The 20,033-nt window shown below is 40.3% G+C and overlaps 1 protein-coding gene and 1 long non-coding RNA gene across 4 annotated transcripts in view; both read left to right on the forward strand.

Annotated features, from left to right (window-relative positions):
• RRAS2 (RAS related 2) overlaps positions 1–18,134 on the forward strand; it is a 44,399-nt gene extending 26,265 nt beyond the window's left edge. For all 3 annotated transcript variants that reach the window (XM_062630940.1, XM_062630939.1, XM_062630938.1), the window contains exons 2-6: positions 5,134–5,221; positions 5,950–6,052; positions 8,397–8,505; positions 16,082–16,200; positions 16,676–18,134. In XM_062630940.1, the coding sequence (XP_062486924.1) occupies positions 5,134–5,221; positions 5,950–6,052; positions 8,397–8,505; positions 16,082–16,200; positions 16,676–16,763 (507 nt within the window). In that variant the 3' untranslated portion in view covers positions 16,764–18,134. The remainder of the gene's footprint in view (positions 1–5,133; positions 5,222–5,949; positions 6,053–8,396; positions 8,506–16,081; positions 16,201–16,675) is intronic.
• On the forward strand, positions 9,098–11,883 carry LOC134169958 (uncharacterized). Its single transcript, XR_009967083.1, has 2 exons — positions 9,098–9,339; positions 10,479–11,883. It is a non-coding gene; the product is annotated as an uncharacterized LOC134169958 (long non-coding RNA).
• Positions 18,135–20,033: the final 1,899 nt, after the last annotated feature.

The following is a 20,033-nucleotide window of genomic DNA, read 5'->3' on the forward strand; positions in this document are numbered from 1 at the left end:
GCTAATGGAAGAATTCCCTTATGTATATTGAAGGCAGCATAACAAAGGGGGGAATATGATAAACTGAAAGCAGGTTTCCACATGTTCTCTTTGCCAAAAGACTTGAGTGATTGAAACAATGATTTAAGGATTGCCATTACCTTAAATGGAGAAAGACTGCTAGAGCAGTGTTCAGTGTAGTAGTGTCATCTTCCGAAAGTAGAAACTCCTGCTAAGGTCAGGAGACTGTGTTTGAAATGTGTTTTAAGATGACAAGTATGTATATAGGAAGGGATTTTGGTGGTGGGTTGCCCAGTTGCAAGTGGTGTATGGTGTGGAGATGAGCTTTTTTTGTTGCTGTTGAGATTTTGTTTCAATTTTCCCCTTCTGCAAAACGGCTTGCATCCTTGGCAGGCTTTCCCATCACTGGACTTGATTGTCTCAGCAGTCTTAGAAAGAGGAAACCTAGAAAACGTGTTGCATAATATTTTGGGTAAATTGAATGGTTGATGAGACTACTGGGCTCAGCTTCTTGTTTCCCTTCTTGGAGGTGGGTGGAAAAGAGCCTTGATTCCATTAGTGATTAAGGGAGTGGTGTAACAGAAGAGCGTGTTCAAATTACTATCTTCATAGAAGAAATTTAGTTTCTTCTAATTATTTCCCGCAGGCAATATCCAGCTGCAGTGGAGCCAACGAATTGTGACTTGGCTCCTATGATTCATCATAGAAACTTAACTGCTCCAGGAAGAGCAGATCTGACAAACTGGTCTGTAAGGGATCACCCTAGAGTGTTGCGGCATCCATCTGAGACACCTGCTTTAGCTTTCTGGTAGTTTAGTATTTTAGCAGGGCGACTGACTTGAAGTGTTGGGACTTGCACATACCGCTTTCATGAAGGAGACAACAGCAGGCAGGCCTGAGTATTCACACACTATGGTGCATGCATGCTCTTCCAATTTATCTGGACTCAGCATCAGTTTAAAACCAGTAGGTTGGCAATGGTTTGCATCTGCTGGAATTGCATTCCTGTTGGTCTTCTAAGCAGCTTTGCTGCAAACTGCTTGACCTTTACAAAGTTACGTATGCAGGTATATAATCTTGGGCTTGTTGGGTGTGCAGGCACCTTCCTGCTGTTGCATTCAGAAGTAAAGGTACAGCCTTCTGAAGTGCTTCAGTTCTTTTAACAGTCTTACAGCAGTAAAGTCCATTTCTGTGCAGACTGATAAATACTGTGTCTGCTGCATCTAATTTTTGTAAATCAACCCTGACTGAATGAGGCCTGCAAGCTATGGTTGACGTACTCCCTGTGGCAAATAGTCCCAGTGCAATTTGGAAAGACTCCTTCAAAACCAGCAGCTGTTTCAGGCACGTTAGTTTTGTCCAGTGCCTGGAGGTAAAACCACAGCACTAATTGCCTTGTAAACCTCTCCTGGAGTGGCTGTGACAGCAGATTTGGAAGTGCAGCTCCATGGGAGGGAAGAAATTGCACATAAGTGGCCTGTTAAATGGGGGAGCTCTGGCATCTGCTCATCCTGAATTTGAGATGTGGCTGATGCTGGATCAGGACATCTTACTCTTGTTCCATTTTTTGAGGGAGGAACCCTGTTCCATGTCTCTGTAGCTAGTCTGGCATTCTCACTTTGTGTGTAGCTTCCTTTTGTTAAACAAACAAAAAACTAAACCAAAAAGGGTGGAGGGAATCACAGAAATGCCTTGGAGATTACAGAACATGCTGCAGTTCTTGGCCCTTGGACAAATAATAAGGAAAATATGAAGAATTCCTCTGAGATTATTACGGTTTTCTTCTGACCTCTCTCAGTGAAAAGTATTGACCTTCTTGGATAGAAACTTGCTTCTTTAGGTCGTCTACTAATATTAATTCATGAGAGTGAAGTAAATTGATTCCAAATTCTTCCTTTTATTTAAAACTTGGCATACTTTACCACTTTATGCATGTGAAAGGTCGGACAGTAACTCTGAATTTTGCAGGATATGGAACTGAAAGTTAAAGCAGGAGAGGGACAGGGAGTAACTTCGGAGTGTGTGCTTTTATCTTCCAGATCACAACCCTGAATTTCTAGATATACCATGTTACCTCATGGTTTGGATTTTTGTTTTCTTTTTTTTTATAAATATCCCTTTCTCTTTCCTTAATGAAACATAAGACTTAAATTCCCTTTCTTGTGATCATTCCTTCTAAATTCAGATTTTGTAAATTATTTTATTTGCATGTTAGCATAAATGAACTCCTCTTCCATCTTTCAAAGATTGTTAAAGGCTGCAGAAGACTTGAGACCTAACTTATAGTTTATGAATAAATTAATTCCTCAAAAACTCTGTTATTAAGTTCTGGGGCTGTGGTTTGTTGGGTTTTTTGTTTGTTTTCTGAGGGTGGGGTTTTGGGAAGGGTTGGAGGGGAGAGATTGCTTATCCTGGTGAATGTTTTAAACAAGGAGTATTTCATATCCAGAAATGACCACATTGACTTACATGTTATTAAAGGAGTGAATTGCAACATCTCGTGTGTCACAGGTATCTCTGGTGGGACAGATTGCTAAGGTTTTATACTTCCTGGAGGGGAACATGGTTGTGTTTTAGTGTTATTACTAGTTAAGGGTAGCTGGTTCCACAGTGGTGCTGTTGATGCAGGGTGACTGAAACTACTGTGTAGGTGTATCCTGAGAGGTGTTTACATAAAATGCAAAGGAGATGTGCAGAGTTGTTCAGTGTCTCTGCTCTAGGGGTCAGCAGTTTTTCAGTATGGGGCCAGATAGAATCATAGAATCATAGTTAGGGTTAGAAAGGACCTTAAGATCATCAAGTTCCAACCCCCCTGCCATGGGCAGGGACACCTCACACTAAACCATCTCGCCCAAGGCTTTGTCCAACCTGGTCTTGAACACCGCCAGGGATGGAGCATTCACAAGCTCCCTGGGCAACCCATTCCAGTGCCTCACCACCCTCACAATAAAGAACTTCCTCCTTATATCCAATCTGAACTTCCCCCGTTTAAGTTTGAACCCGTTACCCCTTGTCCTATCACTACAGTCCCTAATGAAGAGTCCCTCCCCAGCATCCCTATAGGCCCCCTTCAGATACTGGAAGGCTGCTATGAGGTCTCCACGCAGCCTTCTCTTCTCCAGGCTGAACAGCCCCAACTTCCTCAGCCTGTCTTCATATGGGAGGTGCTCCAGTCCCCTGATCATCCTCATGGCCCTCCTCTGGACTTGTTCCAACAGTTCCATGTCCTTTTTATGTTGAGGACACCAGAACTGCACACAGTACTCCAGGTGAGGTCTCACAAGAGCAGAGTAGAGGGGCAGGATCACCTCCTTTGACCTGCTGGTCATGTTCCTTTTGATGCAGCCTAGGGTACGTTTGGCTTTCTGGGCTGCAGGGGCACACTGCTGGCTCCAGTTCATTTTCTCATCGACCAACACCTCAGATCTCAATGAATAGGTCAACAGCAACCTGTACATAGTCCTCCTGTAGCCAACTGCGTGATGATGAGTTTGTGTTATGTATAGTATACATAGCTGGTGAAGTGTGCTACAACTGGTGATGTGTTCCTCCCGGTAAGGCAGCTGCAGCTGGATTGATGAGCTTTGCGGGGGAGCCCATGTCCACACTGTTAGACAAGAAGCCTAGTGCAGATGTGCCCAAATGGTGGGAGTCAGCTGGGTGCAGTCAGGACAGAGCACTGCAGCCAGCCCCCATGGGCAACTCCAAATTGAAACTGGAGAAGAACAAATATGTCCGTACTAGTAAATCTGTATCTGCAAGAACTGAGTTCACTCTGTTCTGTACTGGCCGTGATGTGTCTGGAGTAGGTTAGTGGGCTAGTGCTGTATTGCACACTTTCTCTATCCCCCTGCAAGTTCACGCTTGTGAACTTGCCTTTGATAAGTTTAGAGGAACAGAGTAGTGTCTTGTTGGTATTTCTGAATTTGTGTGATGGGAAAGACACTTCAGAGAGAACTCTTAATTCTGACATGAATATGGAGATGCACCCTATTTTTGGTGATGTCTTCTTAATACAAGAACAACAGCCCTTATTTTTGCTTCCTAGGAGCCATTATGTAGTTTTAAAGCATTCCTGTTTCCTTACTGGCTTACAGGACTGAGTAATGTACTCAGATAGTATGCCTTCAGTTACGGTGGCTTTCATCTAGGTGTGTACATGCCCAGTGTGCTTGATTTCTGAACTGTCAGGGTATACACGTCACCAATGCCTGCTTCATTGGGCACAGAGGGGAGGAACTTGATCAGAATTCAGATTTGTTATGCCAACGTGCTTTAGCTTTGGGTTAAAATAACTTTGCTGTAGCTGCATGCGAGCTAAAAAGTCTTCCTTTGAAATCTAACCTTGTTGTCCTCAGATAGTATTGTTACTCCAGTATTTGATACTGGTTCACCCAGTCTCTAGAAAAGATGTACCAGGATGTGCTTTGCTCTGCAGTTTGGGTGATAAACAACAGACTGGCAGTATCTGGTAGAGCCTTGTGCTGAGGGAATGAGTGACACAGGCGTTCCATGGATTTTTCTGCTTTCAGTAGTTGTCTTTTAGAAGGGGGTGTGTGCTTAGTCATTTAAACCAGGAGAGAAATCCTGGGAACAGGAATAATCCACTAAACTTTATTCACCTTACAAAACAAGTGCTGTTTGTGCTGCAGGGAGCTGTTGCTAGAAATTGTTATAAAACTGCTAGGGAATCCTAAAAACAGCTGGGAAAATCCTGGCACTTACAAATTACTGGCTCTGGGAGCAGGAGAGGAAATCCTGGAAACTTTTGAGAATTCCCAGAAATTCAAAACCTTATCAGAAGTTCAGAGAAACTTAGCAGTTACTAGAGACCTAAAGAGCCACTAGAAACTGAAAATTCTAGGAGTTACCAGAAGTCTCGAGAAAATGCTAGAAATTCTGTGGGAATCCAGTAAGTTCAGTGGCTCTGCTAGTAATATCTGCAGTTTATGGGTGTTTGCTAGGAATACGGGAGCCATTAACTGTAACTCTTGGGGTAAAGTGGCAAACAGTTGTACATGGGTAAAACCTGCTCATCTTCCCAAAGCTGCCAAGCGTACGGTTTTAGCATCTTACTCGATAAGTGTTCTATATGTGCTTCTCTTACACACAAACTTGTTTTATTTTCTGCAGTCCTATTTTGTTACGGATTATGATCCAACAATTGAAGACTCCTACACCAAGCAATGTGTGATAGATGAGAGAGCTGCGCGCTTGGACAGTAAGTAGCCTTGCTAAAGCGTGGTACTGACAACCTGTAGCTGTTGGTGCCTGTGTTTACATCTATATGCATAAACTGTAATGCAGGTAAACAACTGTGCAGCATGTGGGGTTTATGTAAGTGTATGGCTTATAAAAGCTACCTACCTCTGTTTTATTAGTAAGATACCCTGGATCTGAAGTGCTTATGTCTTCAGTATGTGTGTCTATCTTTAAAGCAAATTGGACATTTTTTGTGAAGAATTATTCCCAAATCCGTAGCGTCTACAAAATTAGGAGAATTTATGTGACTCTTGGCAGCTACCTGGGTGACATGGTGGAGTGAAAAGCCCATCACTTGACTGTTGTGTGCAGTCTCTTCCAAATGCAATATAAATGCTTTGCTTTAAAAGTTTCAGTTCTCCCTTGCCAGTGATTTCTTTAAGGACAAATCAGCACCTCAACCAAGTCTCTATAAGCATTTTCCATCCGTTTCAGCTGGTTGTGAATTAGCCAAAGTCCACCAAGCTTTGTTATTCAGTTTGTTTGGTAGGTCTTGAATTGTTCAGTCAGTCCAAGAACTTGTTGGGAATCTTAGCAAAAATCTGATAGATTTTTCTCTGTTAGAGGTGATTTCTGCTGAGTTATGATGGACAGGAGAGGCTATAATTCTATTAGAAAGGATTTTTTTTCTTAGTCTATACTCTTAAGGGCATGAACTATAGTAATCAGTGTTTTGCGTATGTTCAGTTCTGGATACAGCAGGACAAGAAGAATTTGGAGCTATGCGTGAACAGTACATGAGGACAGGGGAAGGTTTCCTGCTTGTTTTCTCAGTCACTGACAGAGGAAGGTAAGCCTGACGTCAAGTTATTAAACAAATTGTAGTTAATCTTAAATTATTGTCCTTTATAATCCTAGTGGTTATCTTTTATTGATAATCTCAAACAGAAACATTGAGTATGCGTTCACTTTTAGATTCCACAGTGTGACACTCGGCACTGATGAAAACCCATTTTAAACCAGTCACTTATTGAAAGTATCAGTCTGTTGGAATAGAGGACTTGAAAGCATGCACACGTGCACAAAAAAAAAGGCAATTCTATTCAAGCACTCTATTGCAGTCCAGAATTCCAGCTTCCTGGGAGCGACAGAAATTTAAATTAGATGTCTGATCAGTTCTTAGAAATATTCCCTTGCTGTGTGCTTATCAATGTCAGGTGCCTGGCTCTGGATTTCTGAACAGGTTATCCAGTTCAGAGTGTGTCTCTGCACTCTTTTGCAGGCAGTGCTCACTCTTATTCCCCTGAATTGACCAGAAGCTGCATAGCTGTTTGACTGTGGAGTTGAGATGAAACATCTTTTTAGAAGCTCACAGAGATTGGTCAGGAAGCTCCTGATCATTGTAAGAGTAGGAAAGTTCCATGTATATACAGACAATCACTTAATGTTTTGGTTGTGATCTTCCTCCATTGAGCTTATCAGATACGTAGTAATAAAGAAGTGCTCAGGGATCTGTCCTTCTACTTGTTTCAAGTTGCAACAGGAGAGCAATAAAATGATAAAAAAAATGTCTGTGTTTTCCTCCCTCTTCCCCCACTTACAGATTCAGTCTAGGCTCTGATATGTTACTTCTGATCTTACTAACAGCTCTATCAATGAGAATTAAGATAAATATTCTATGGAGCATGAGCATGTTTCCATTGAATGTGTATCTTACACTTAATGCTGCTAAATGTATAAATTTATCTTGATGTACCATCCAGAAGAGACTGGGTCTGTGGATTTAGGACATACTGAGCACTTGTGTTAGCATAAATATTTTTGTTACAGAGGACTGTAGGGTTTTTTTAAGTCATCATGTAAACTCCTGGTTTGTGTAAAAAATCTTAAGTTTTTGTTTGCTCTTCTGGCTAAAGGTCTGCCTTGATTTTAAGCAGGTCTTGACACATTAAACTTGCATATCGTTCTCTTCTCTGAAATCCTGCAAAGACTTCTGAAAAGCAGAGTTTTCATTTTTGTTTTGATATCCATTTGATTCGAGACTTTCCTTGCCTGTCAATGAAGTATCTGCTAGCAGTGTCTGTTCTGCTTGTGTGATGGAAAATAATTCTGAAGCAAGAAGAAACCTAGAGGACTTAGTTGGTAACTTTCAACTCTCTCGTTGCTACAGACTTCTGAGCAGAGTATTAAAACAGCATATCTAAATGGAGTTGCAACCATGCTTAGTGGCATACCTTCCTTCTAATTCACCTTTCTTTTCATGATTGCAGTATATGGATTGTGTGGACTGGCATTGTCATGGCTGACTGCATAATTATTATTTTTTTTGTAATGCAATTTTCTTACTGATAAATCATCTTGCTTTTAAATTTTTAGCTTGCAATCTAAGTGTAAATGGCTTCAGACTGTATGCCTGGAACTAAATACAGTGCTTGGGAGGTCTGTGCTCCAAAGGATATGTGATTGTCTGCAAGTATCTGTGATGAAGCTCATTATGCAGTGACGTAGCTTTGATAGTGTTTACTTGAAAGCAATTATTTATTTATCCAGCCCTCCCTCTGCCTGCAGAAATCCTTGTTTAGGCCAGAATTAACTTGTTTTATGTACAGTTTTTGTAGCTTTCTGCTTTGCTCACTTAAGTACTTCTGGATTATTCCTTACTGCTTGGACAGCATCAGTACCTGGTATAACTCAATAACTGGAAAGCACTCTGGTCACTTAGCCCTGCCATTTTTCTGTTTTTCAAGAAATAAAATTGTCCAGCTTTGATAGGTTTCCTCAACTTTCCCAGAAGTAGCTGTGGAGGTTGCCAGCTGAAATGCTGATCACCAGGGTCTGTAGACTGTAACTGGGATATTCTAGCTTGAGTCAGTATCCATAGAATGGACTGTGGTCTCTTGATTCTCCGTAGCACATTGGCATCCAAGTTCTTCTAGCCCACCCCACCTAAGCCCGGTGCATAGCACACTGCTAACTTCAGGATTTTGGTTTTAGCTTGAGCATTGGATGATTCTCTAACTGGTCATGCTGTGACAGTGAACTCTGGTGGAGTGCCTGCAGCTGTCTGAGCTTGTGCAGCAAGTCATGAGCATGGCAGGGCAAGTCCAAATAGGTGACTCATAATTTCTGAGCTTCTACAGAACCTGGGAATCTATGGATAAGTACACTGATGGCCTACTTCTATTTTTTTACAGCTTTGAAGAAATCTATAAATTTCAGCGACAGATTCTTAGAGTGAAAGATCGTGATGAGTTTCCTATGATTCTAGTCGGTAATAAAGCAGATCTGGACCACCAAAGACAGGTAATTCACTTGCTATTAGTTACTGCTCACTTTCTTTTAGGAATTTTAGTTTTCTTCCCACTCTGTTTTGGGGAGGAAGAAACAAATGAAAAATCATATCATAGTTCCAATGCAAGAAACACAATTACATTCAGTTTCTGTACTTGAAGAACTTAGAAGTGTGGTGACATTCCACATATAGCACATCTTCTGCCTGACTCAGTGGAGTTATCTTGAGACCAAATGTATTCACATACAGGGTTGAGAGCTTTCTGTCATGACTTGATTACTCAGGCATGAACGTGTCTAATTCCTCTTCTCTGTTACTCACCATAGTGCACTGTGCCAAGCAGAGTGCATTCCAACACTAGCTCTAATGATCCTGGGACCTCAGTGCTGTTGCTTTTACTCTTCACTCTTGTTATGTATAAGTGAGTAGCCATTTGCTGGCTTTGTTTGGCTGCTCATCTTCTGTATTAACTGACTTAATGCTTTTGAAGTTTGAAGTACAGCCACATAATTACTGTTCTATTTGAGTACCTTAAGATTTAAGTTTTGAAACAAGTAGATTTTCAACTTCACCTCTAGTTGGGAAGAGAACTTAAAAGAACATGTGATTGATTTTTATCTGAGAGTAAACTAAATATTACTAAAATTGCTGTAATTATTTTAAGAGTTTCACAAGGAGAACACAACTTTTAACAATAAGACATTCCCAGTTTTGTGTACCAAGGCATGACTTTATTTCTGTCCACAAGTGCTTACGTAGGTCTTGTTCTTTTCTCTGTCAGAAGACAGTGTCTGGGACAAGAAAAAATTTAGGCTCAAAACAAATAACATTGAAGAGTTTAGTGAGTTACTACATTGTTGTTTAATGAATTTCTTGAATACTACATAAAACCTTCAGTACAAAAATGTTCCTGTTGAGTATGCTTTCTTGATTGTCACAGCCTTTTTACCCCAGAACCTGTGTGGAAAGATCATGACAAAATCAACACCAGTGCTGAAAGATACTGTATTGAAAGAAGTTTTTACAGAAGTAGCTCACAGACTCATCAGGAGTAACTTCATGTACTCACACATGCACAGAACTCTCAGCCTATCCCTGATACAGAAGTGAAACTTTCACTCTTCAGTTGCCATCATGCCCCAATCAAAATTCCTGAATTTAACCTTGCAGGTCCTGGAACTTACTGTACTTTATTTTATGCACAAATATTGGTGTGGAAACCATGTAGGTGAAACTGAACTGCTCTGCAAACAGTAATTGCTGAAGGATAAACATGCAGGTGCTTTGGGAGGGAAATAACATCATCGATGTCAGCTCCAGTTTTTGGAGGATGCCTGCAAATGTAGTTGGCAATCCTGTAGATCCATTTCTAGAAATTGTTATGAACTTTGTTATCTGTCCTTCACCTTCCTAATGTTATTGTACCACATCTGTTTCTCCCTTAAAAGAGGAAAGAGGGGCCTGTCACCTGTACCCCTGCTAGTCCTTCTACACCTTATTCCTAGCTGCTTTTTCAGGTGATGGTGGGCTGGCACGCATTCAAGCTCAAAGCAGCTGTTTTCAAATTGCTTAAATTTGCAGTTTTGCTTGCTCATATCTGAACACAAATAAAAGCATACGTCCTCAAATGCTCCTTTTGCTTTTTATGGTTGTTAATTGCCTTAATTGAATAGATGTTGACAAGCATAACTTTTAGTGCTGTCATTCACACTGTACATTCAAATTGGTGGATTTGTGACTTCCATCAGAAGTTAAGGCTTAGGCAGTTGTAGCTGAAAATGCAGTTCTAGGTTTGCTTAAACAGCTACTTACGTCTTCTTAACTCTTCCCTGCCCCTTCCCCACCATGTGATGTGTTTCAGTTGGCCTTAAGTCAGCTTGAAGGAATGGTTTAAGGATGCTGGGCTGACCTAATTGGTCCCCAGAAGGGAGAGGCTCCCCTCCCTCTTGACTGCATGTTTTGCTCTTTCCTTTTCTGGCCCTAGTTCTCACTTGAAGCACTTTGTGAGCTGAATCTTCTCTGGATGGGGAGAAAAACAGGCAAGCTGGAACGGTGTTCTGGGATCTGTGTGAGTTAAATCTGCCTGCAAAGATTTGAGTGCCAGTGCTGGAAACATGGGAAGGGGTGGAACTGTGGCTTGGAGCAGAGCAGGGAGGAGTTGGGGTGGGGGGTAGAAAGTGAGATCTTGCCTTTTGGCAGCAGCAGCAGCAAGCAGTTAGATGTTATCAGCAGGGTGTTAAATGCAGCCAGAATTTCTGCTTCACTGGTGGGGTTGTTTCTGCTCCATCATGTGAACTCTCAATGCAGACATCCAGTTAGCGAGTTGGACCAGCTTACTGATCTTGGCTGAAAACTAGTCCTGCCACCAAGTATGGGAAAACTTCCTCCTGACAAGCAAGGTCATCCTGCTCTGGCTGCAAGGCTTGCTGCACATGCAGCTGTGATGAGAGGCCTGGGGGCAAAGACAAGAGTACTCCCTCACCTTGCCTAGGAGTGCTGGGGCAAGTGGGAAGTGTGGGTCCCAGTTTCACTGTGAGAAGTGCATTTTGCATCTTCAGTCTGGTGATATGCAAGACCTCACTCAGGTTACATGCAAAACATGGTCAGCCAGGCTAGTGTCACCCTGCTGTCCTTCTACTTACCTGGCAGTTCTACAAGAAGACGTCTTACTGTCTTGTTTAGTCACAAATACACGTTTTTCAGTTTCAGAACTTAAGTAGCATTTTGAGAAATTGAGGAAGGTGGGTATGATTTTTTAGAGCAAAACTACTTGTACTAGGCACCTGCCTTTTTCTCCTGAAAGATGGGCAAACCAGTGAAATAATAGAGAGCACATGCTACCTCTGAGAGACTGAGGCTGAGATAAAGTTATTTGGTGTGTGTTTTGATCAGCAAATAATTCTCAACAGAATTAACACACAAGTCTTCCTGGAGCCAGAGTTAAACATGTATAAAAGTTTTGGATGTCTCAAGGGTCTGACCACACCTTTATGCAAGTAACTGTTCTGTAGTTGAAGGCAGTGCAGATTACTATTGTTGTGATACCATACATTTGGGAGCAAATGATGTGTGACTACTAATTCTTGTGTGGTGGCAACTGTTCCTCAGGAAATGTATGAACTGGGTTGTGCAGTGCAAGTGCACAGCCAACAGTATGATCTTGGTGAAGTGCTGGGGCATACCAAAGGTGTAGTTTAAAAGAGTGGTGACTGTAACAGACTGTAGGTCAACTCACAAGTGTTTTGGGGAGAGGTGAAAGTTTGAAATAGTGATTTGCTACAGTGATACCTGTATAGATAAATGGAGTTAAGCAGACTTGTAATTTTGTTTCCTTTGTGGTATGGGAGGCAAAGTCCTCAATATCCACAGGTTAGGTTGGCAAAGAAAAATGAGTTATTGGAGGATAAGTGAGCTTTAATCTTAAGGATGTCCTTGTATGATAAGGAATAAAGTTACCAGTGTTTCCAGATTCTCTGATCAGTCACATCTCTCATGGCTCTTAAAGTAAATGCTGCACAGTAGTCTTTCTCTTAAATGGGTCAGTTCTGTACAACTCAAGCAACACTGGATATTTCTACACTAAGACAATTCAGGAGAGCACCAGATGTTTTAGTAATAAACATTACTGATGGAGTAGGCTTGTCAGTGCAGGATACGTATGACTTTTAGTAGATAACTGCTAGTTTAAACTGGGTCAGGTCTGATCATTCCCCAGATGGCAGGGTTTCAAGGAAAATCCAAGTTGTAACAGGAAAGTGCTGCATGTTGCTGGTTTTGGTTTTGCATCATGACTAAACTAAAGCAATGACCTAGTGCTAATATCGTCTGTGCTGCTAGATACCTTTAAAGCAAGGTTTTAAAGAGAGGTACACGTGACTTCAGTTTATGCAGACAGATGATGAGCAAAGCTAATGATCCCAGGCAAGCAGCCTTGTGCTTTGACTTTGATCAGCATCAGCCTAGATGCTGGCAAACAAACAGTTAATGTTGGCTTTGCAGACTCCCAGCTTCATAAATAGGTTGGCCTGAGCTGCCTTATTCCAGGAGGTGAATGGGTTCGAGGACCTGGGTGGTTGCCTACCCAAATTCACTAACATTTTGTTTGGCCTTCTCTTAATGATTGTGAACTTGTATGGCAGTGTGACATTAACTTCTTGAGGTGGTAGGGTTTTATGGCCATATACCGTGATGATTCTGTTCTTACAGATGGGTTGTACCTTCAGGTCTTCTCCTGGCTTGAGCTTCCCCTGATTCTGAGCTTTATAGGTAACCAAAAATTGGGTATCTGATGCAGTATGTGAATGCAGCAAGTCAGTCTGAATATGTGTCAGTGCTTCATAACCACAGTTTATGTGTACCAAAGTGACCTTTTATATGAGAATGCAGACAATAGAGTTGGTCAACAGTGGACTACCCCTAGGAAAGCATTATGGTAGACCACAGTAAGCATGAAGAAGCAGCACTTGTGGGTGGGATGACAGATGCACTCTTCAGGAGTGATGGAGCTCTTGGCAGGAACAAGCAATGTTTCTGAGCAGAAAGCACTGCAGGATGACCACAAGGAGTTAGAAATGGATTCCTCTCAAACTTGAGGAAACACTTAACTGTTACCTGCTGACATGAGTACAGTGTGGCCCTTTGTAAGTGTCCAGGCAAAATACAGATGCAGTGTTAGATTAGGTAGCCTTGTAGAGTTGCTTTAGGTGGAGGAAAGAATAGAAACTTCAGAAATGAATATATTTCTGGTGCTTCTCAGCTACAATAATTAAAAGGGAGGGCCACTTGAGATACATTCACAGGATTCTTGCACAGATACTCAGATGTTAACTCTTTTAGTAAGAAGACTGTGAGCTTAGGGAGTTGGGAAATAAGCTTTTCCATGTTTGACTTGCTCACTTAAATCTTCTATAATGGTGTTTAGGTTAAGAAACTTTTACCAAATGTCTGAACAGCATGAATTAACGATATCCCAAAACCCCAGTAAAATATCCTGCAACAAAAGGATAAATATCATGATTCCCATTCATATTCAGCCTTAAGATTAGCAAAACTAAAGAGAGATTCCCTGCAGAGCCAATACACACACAGTTACTACCAGGAAATCTGTAGTTCTCTACTCCTGTCAAAATAAAATACTGTGTTCTTTGAAGAAAAAGGGTTTAGTTTTTGTTTTTTTCTGGTGATATTTAATAAGCTCTGGCATCACACTTACTGAAAAGCCTGTCATGATACAGAGTTGTTGTACTCAAGAAGGGAGAGTAAAAAGACGTAAATTCATGTTTTTGTATGTTTGCACATACTGCATTTCCCTCAGACTTGAAAAATGGAACTGGTATGTTCTGACCTCTGATTTACAGCTTGGGCACTGCAAATGTTTCTGTATTGTACCCAAAATCAAATATTTTTTCTAAACTGACCTTGTTAAGGTCACTAAAATTGATCACAAGCTACTTGACAATATACTTGTAAGACAGACTAGAAAGAATATAAGCAACTACAGATAGTCTAGTAAATGCAATAAGGACTTTAATTTGCACCTGTAGTATTTTAAATGCAGAATATTGTGGAAGTGTAGCTTGATGTTATTACAGTGTTAGTTTGACTTGTATTTCTAATGTTCTTAAGATGCAGTAATGGAGAAAGTAGTAACCATGTACGTTTAAAGGCTGGGTTCAGTTTCTCCTCAGGCCTATGCATTCTTTCCCAATTATTTATTTTTATTACACTTTAGCCTCTCACTTTCTGGGACTAGAAAATGCTATGCAGGGATGAAGAAAAGTAAAAATGGTTAATTTTGCAAAAACTGCCATATCTGTACTTTAACTTACGTTTGTCTGGTGAGGCAGAAAAGTGCAGAAGGTTCTGGAAACCCTAATGCAAACTTTGGGAAATTCTGCAATGTCATTGATGTGCCAGAAAGTACCTATGAATATTTCTCAAAGTGCAGCCTTTGTAAGCTTTGGAATAAGGATACTTCAGCATCTGGGGCTAGAGAGGAAGGTGGAAGTGGGTTTGTTCTAGTTAGTGGAGCAGAAATCCTGAGTATAATTCTATATTCAGACACCTATGGAGGATTGAAGGATCCCAGTCATTCTCCGTTTGTGCCCTGCAGTTAAAAATGGCGCTCCAGTAGTTGATCTTGGTGTTGGATCGGTTTTGAGGGTATTTTTTGGCTTCAGCTGATGGCGATAACACTGAAATAAATGTAGAATTTTCTGAGAGTGTTTGAGATCAGCAGATGCATCCTGAGTTACTCCAGTTGGGATCTCTTTGTAGAGCTTCATGAGGGTGTAGTGGGAGCAGCCCTCAATTCAGCAGTAAATTAATGAATATAATGCCAGTGGGGGTACTAAGAACAGAAGAATCAAAGATGTGGAGATACTGTGCATGAAGGCTCTCAAACCATGTGTGTAGCTGTTAGGAAAGTATTTTACAAGTTAATAAGTACTTCTGTGCTTGCTTATTCCCATCTCTTTCTGTGTAGCTACTTAATCTAAAGGAATATGTGAGTGCCTTTTCAAAGCTAAATTAAAAATAAACCTTTTTGTTGTTTTTTTTTTCTTTTTGGTTCTCATCATATCAGTGTTCTACGTGCTGCTTTAACATTGTTCTATGAAAGCAGTGTAATCTTTGACATTTCTTCCACTAGACATTGTCTTGGCAAGATCTGTTGTGTTTCCTTTTATCACTGAAAGCTGCCCTTTCCTCTCTGGCCCTGTGGGTGACCTTCCCGTTAAAGCTTCACATGCCTTGCACTGCTCGGGGTAGCCTTCCGCTTTCTGACCTCACTGCTTTCTACTTACTTCATCCAAAAATTCACAGTGATCACTTTTGGTTTGGCGCTGTGGCTGACTTATTTCTCCTTGCTGTAATGGTCCGCTAGCTTCCTGCCTTCTGCTTCATCGCTCTAAATTTTATACCGGCTCTATGATGCTCATTGTTTCTTCTTCATTTCCCTTTTCTCTGTCATAAGGAGTCAAAAGTAGACAGGTTTTCTTCAATATCTCTGGATAGCCTGAAGGCTTAATGGATTTTTCAGATCTTTTGTAATTTAAGCTACATTTAAGACTGTCTGTATTAATATTTTGCTGTTCCATAAGCAGATTTTTAAATACAAAGATTCAGAAGCTAAACATCAGCACTTGTTTCTAGAATACTCATCTGTGTTTTGGTGGGGTTTTTTTGGTGTCTAGATTTAGCTAGGACAGGGGGACAGTGAGTGTAGTAGTAGTGTTCACAGTTCTGTTAGTAATCCAGCAGATGTTAACTGAAGCACTTGCTTTGAGGAGTGGAGGACTCTTGCCTGTGAAGAAAAACTTGGTCTTTTTATGCAGAACTAGAGTGAAGATGAGGCAGCTGCAGTGAGGGAAATTCCCTGGAGGGTTGGTCTTTGCTTGTTGCAGAAACTTAGAAAAAAATCTTCACTTGCATTTGAAAAGCGGTATCAGGTGGATTTGCTTCCCAGTTGTATTATGTGGGCAGTGTGGAAGCTATTCTGTGGCCAAATGAACATTATTGCTTGAGGGAAATAAATCCTTGGCAGGTATATGTAAAAGCCTTGAACTTAATGATTGGTGTCTGTTACAGGTGACGCAAGAGGAAGGTCAGCAGCTAGCACGGCAGCTCAAAGTAACATACATGGAAGCCTCAGCAAAAATCAGACTGAATGTAGACCAAGCTTTTCATGAACTTGTCAGAGTTATAAGGTATGATAACTTGACCAGGTAATTGATGCCCATACATTAATGGATAGCTACAGCACATGTTTTGAAATGTAGTGGGAAATTGCTGAGAAAATTCTGCCTGCTGTTTCCTGTGAGCTTTGACCAATGCTCTCTATTATAAAGTGTTCCTATGTATAAGGGATAATGTTTGCATGAATATATAATATGTATTTGAAAGGTATTTTCTTCACCTTAATATCTCGGAATTTATTTATCACCCAGTAAATAAGCCTGATAAACTAAATTTGGGATTGGCCTTCTGTAAAAAATGGTGTTTCTTATATATAAAAAAAAAAGAAAAGGCAGATCTCAAAAAGCTGTGATTTAAGCAGTAGTTTGAATGTCAAAAGTAAGTCCATCCTCCATAAGGGTATAAACCCCATAACTTAAAATACAGTATTTATTTTTATTTAACTGAAAATGATTCTCTGAATTTAATTTGAAATATCTGTTTCAGGAAGTTTCAAGAACAGGAGTGCCCTCCTTCACCAGAGCCAACACGGAAAGAAAAAGACAAGAAAGGCTGCCATTGTGTTATTTTCTGAGAATCCCAAGAACCAAGCTATCAACTGCCAGATTATTTTTTATTTTCCACCATTTTACATCACTTCTGGTACTGGTCTAGCCTTACATGTGCATGTCCTAAAAGTGGTCACCAGAATAGCCTTAGTCCAAGGAGCTGGCAAAATAGTTCTTGAAGAAGACTCTGTCATCCTGGGGCAGACTTCAAAACAAAACACTAAGGCTGCTTCTTTAATACCACAGTTCCTTCCTCCTCTCCCTTAAGAGCTTGCACCTTGTGGAGTTTTATTCGCAAAGGAGATGAAACAAAACCGTGTAGGACAAGGTGTTGAAGTCATGCATAAGTTGTCTCTTGTGAATTAATTTATTTTTACTTCTGAAATTTCTGTAGCTATTACAAAGACCTATATTGAAGTATAGAGAATACTTTTTAAAAAAGGGGTGGATTGGCTTTTTTTGCCCTCAGTTAAATTAGACTTGAGTATTCAGCTAGCCTTAAGAAACCTACACTGAATTTCATTGTCAGCAAAAATTTTCATCTCTCACTTATGCTGCAGTTTTATTTCAGTGGCCAAAACAGTCTACTGTATTTATTTTATGAATCCAGAACAGCTACAGGACAGCTACTACTACTACTACTATTAGGATATGGCCAAATACCTGAGCTCATTCTGGATTTGAGGCATTTCAGCTTAGTAAGAAATTTCACATCATTTGTTTGGAAACAAATTGTGTCTTCCTTTGTATTTTTGGGTAAGGGATTAAGGAAAACTAAAATTGTAGCTGTTTTTGTTTCATGTGATATAAAAATGAATTTGATCTTTCCATTGTCAGAGATGATTAAATGTTTTTGCTATATACTTTTATACATTATTTTCTTATCAAACTAGTTAACAAGTATTTTTATATGTTTGTAAGCAAATATGCTTTCACAGCATAACTTGTGTATATGTAAAGATGAGTATTTAATTCTCACAGTTCACTTTTAACTGACAAAATGTGGGATTTGCCAAACTGTGGTAAACTTCTCCTTACTCTTCTGTTATACCCAAGAATGGCCAAATTATGTGCCTGCCCAACACACCCATAGAGTAAAATCTAATGTTGTGTTTTAATGAATTTCAGTATCCCCTACTAAAGACTATTACATGAATTATTAAATTGTAAGACTTTTAACTGATTGTTTAGTTAAACTGTGGATGGTTGTTTAATTTTGAGTTCTGTGGATTGTGTTTAAACAATTCAAGAGTATGGTCCCTGATATTGAAATACTGAGTGGTATTGCACAGTTGTCACCTTACTGAATGTGTCCAACAATTCTTTGAAACTTGATTATTAAGCAAACCCTTGTATAACTTCAGGTGCTAGAATTAAAGATGATCTAACCATTATAAGGGGGTAAGCACATTGCCTCTTTCTGACTCTCCTCCAAAACTTGAATTTTTTTGGGGTGGGGGGAAGAAGGGCATGATGAGACCTGCTTAGGAGATAGATATGCACACATGCACAACCTTTTTTCAAGCTTGGAAGTAAAGCCTACTTCCATTTAAATCATAATAGATGATAGAAGCTGATGTTTGACTTGGAGTATGTAGTCAATGGTCCAGTCAACAACTGTTCTGTTGCTATGCTCACAGTCAGGTGCTCTGCCATAAATCCATAAACGTCTGCTGAGAAAACAGTGCTTAAACAAGTTCAGTTACCTGTAGAGCAGCAAAGTGTTAAACCTAGAAGTAATGCTAGTGTTGTGCATAGCAGAGAAATTTAATTATTGTTTGTGTTATTTCAATTAGGTTGTGTAATACTGTTTTGAAAGCGTGGGTAGCTCCCCCCCTCATCCCCTTTAAATAGTTACTGGTTGTTGAAGGGCTACTTATGAATAATGTGTAGAAAATTCAGGCAAGGAGTTACAGTGCAAGTACATTTGGGAGATGGATTACATTTTTCCAGTCAAATGTAAGAAGTTACAGCCTGTAGCAAACCCCACATGTTTTCTTAAATATGCAAAGCTCTCTGGAGTTAAGTCATTGAATGTGTGGCATTAGAATGAGTTAAGACAACAAATTGCAGCATGTGTGTTGAGGTTGAATTTCTGAGGTGCAAATACCTTCAAGTTTCATCTTTTTTATTTTTTTCTTTTCCCTTTTTTTAACCTTTCACTCATGGCAGCTTGGTTTTAAAATAGTAGACTGTGATATAGATAGGTCTTTTAATATGTAACTCTGTAATTCATAAAGAAGGCGGAGAGCACCACACCCTTGCTTTTCCTCATAGGGAAAGCTGAATAGCTTCGAGGTGGTTGATGCTAAGCAGCCTACTCCTATCTGCTAAGCCACATGGTAAACTGTATAAGCAAGTTAAATAGAAGTGGGACCATCAGCTGCTGCTGTGGAAGTCAGCTCTATATTCATTAACTAAGACAATATATTCCTGTGCATGTGTTTTAAGGCTTCTACTGTAGAGAATGTACAGGGAAATCTTTATGTAGTGTTATGGTCTCTTTTTGAGAGTGGTTCATTTATGACACTCTAAGACACTGTTAGATGCAGCTATTTTGATCCTACTCTTCAGACTTGAAGTTGGTATTTAGAAAAGTCACACAGTAATAGTGATCTAGGGGGTCCTCAGTTCCAAACATCTTGAGGTGTTTTGATGATTTGCTTTTCCAATTGCTGTACCTGAAGGTAGTGGTGAAAGATGGAATTTCTCTCCTTGGCGTGGAGCTTGCAAAGTGCAAGGGGGACCTTGTCAGTCTTCTAACAGTAGTAGCCCCGATCTGTCTGCCTTGGATTATTTGTGAATTGCAATATTGCTGCCTTGCTGTAGGACATCAATTTAGCTGTCAGCTTGAGAGTTTCTTACGACTTTACCTGCCAGAAGAAATGCTGAAAGATCTGTAACTTATGTTTGTAATTACTTCAGTTCAGGGCCACATTCATGAATCATTTAGATTCACACTTGAGGAATTTGGAGGGCTCCAGTTGTGTCCCAGAAATGACCTCCTGCTCCTCCTAGAGCGGACAAGGAGGGTCTGGGCCTTTGTTTCAAAGCACAGAATAACTCTCTTCTTTCTGGAATTGCACACTGCTGAGCCTGCTACTCTGCTGGATGAGGAGGATTGACTTGCTCATAGGCAAAAGTCTTTTTCTGTAATTGGTGATGTTTTATAGATGGACCATAATTGGGGAAGAATTACTTCCACGTAAGTACACTGTAGTTCCTTATGCCTGCTCTGATTGATGTATTTGCTTTCTCTGACCTAGTAACTCTTCTGCATCAGTACTCAGGCTAAC

This window comes from Pezoporus occidentalis, unplaced genomic scaffold, assembly GCF_034315485.1.
Source record: "Pezoporus occidentalis ecotype Australia unplaced genomic scaffold, CSIRO_AGI_Poc_V1 ctg361, whole genome shotgun sequence".
NCBI lineage: Eukaryota > Metazoa > Chordata > Aves > Psittaciformes > Psittacidae > Pezoporus > Pezoporus occidentalis.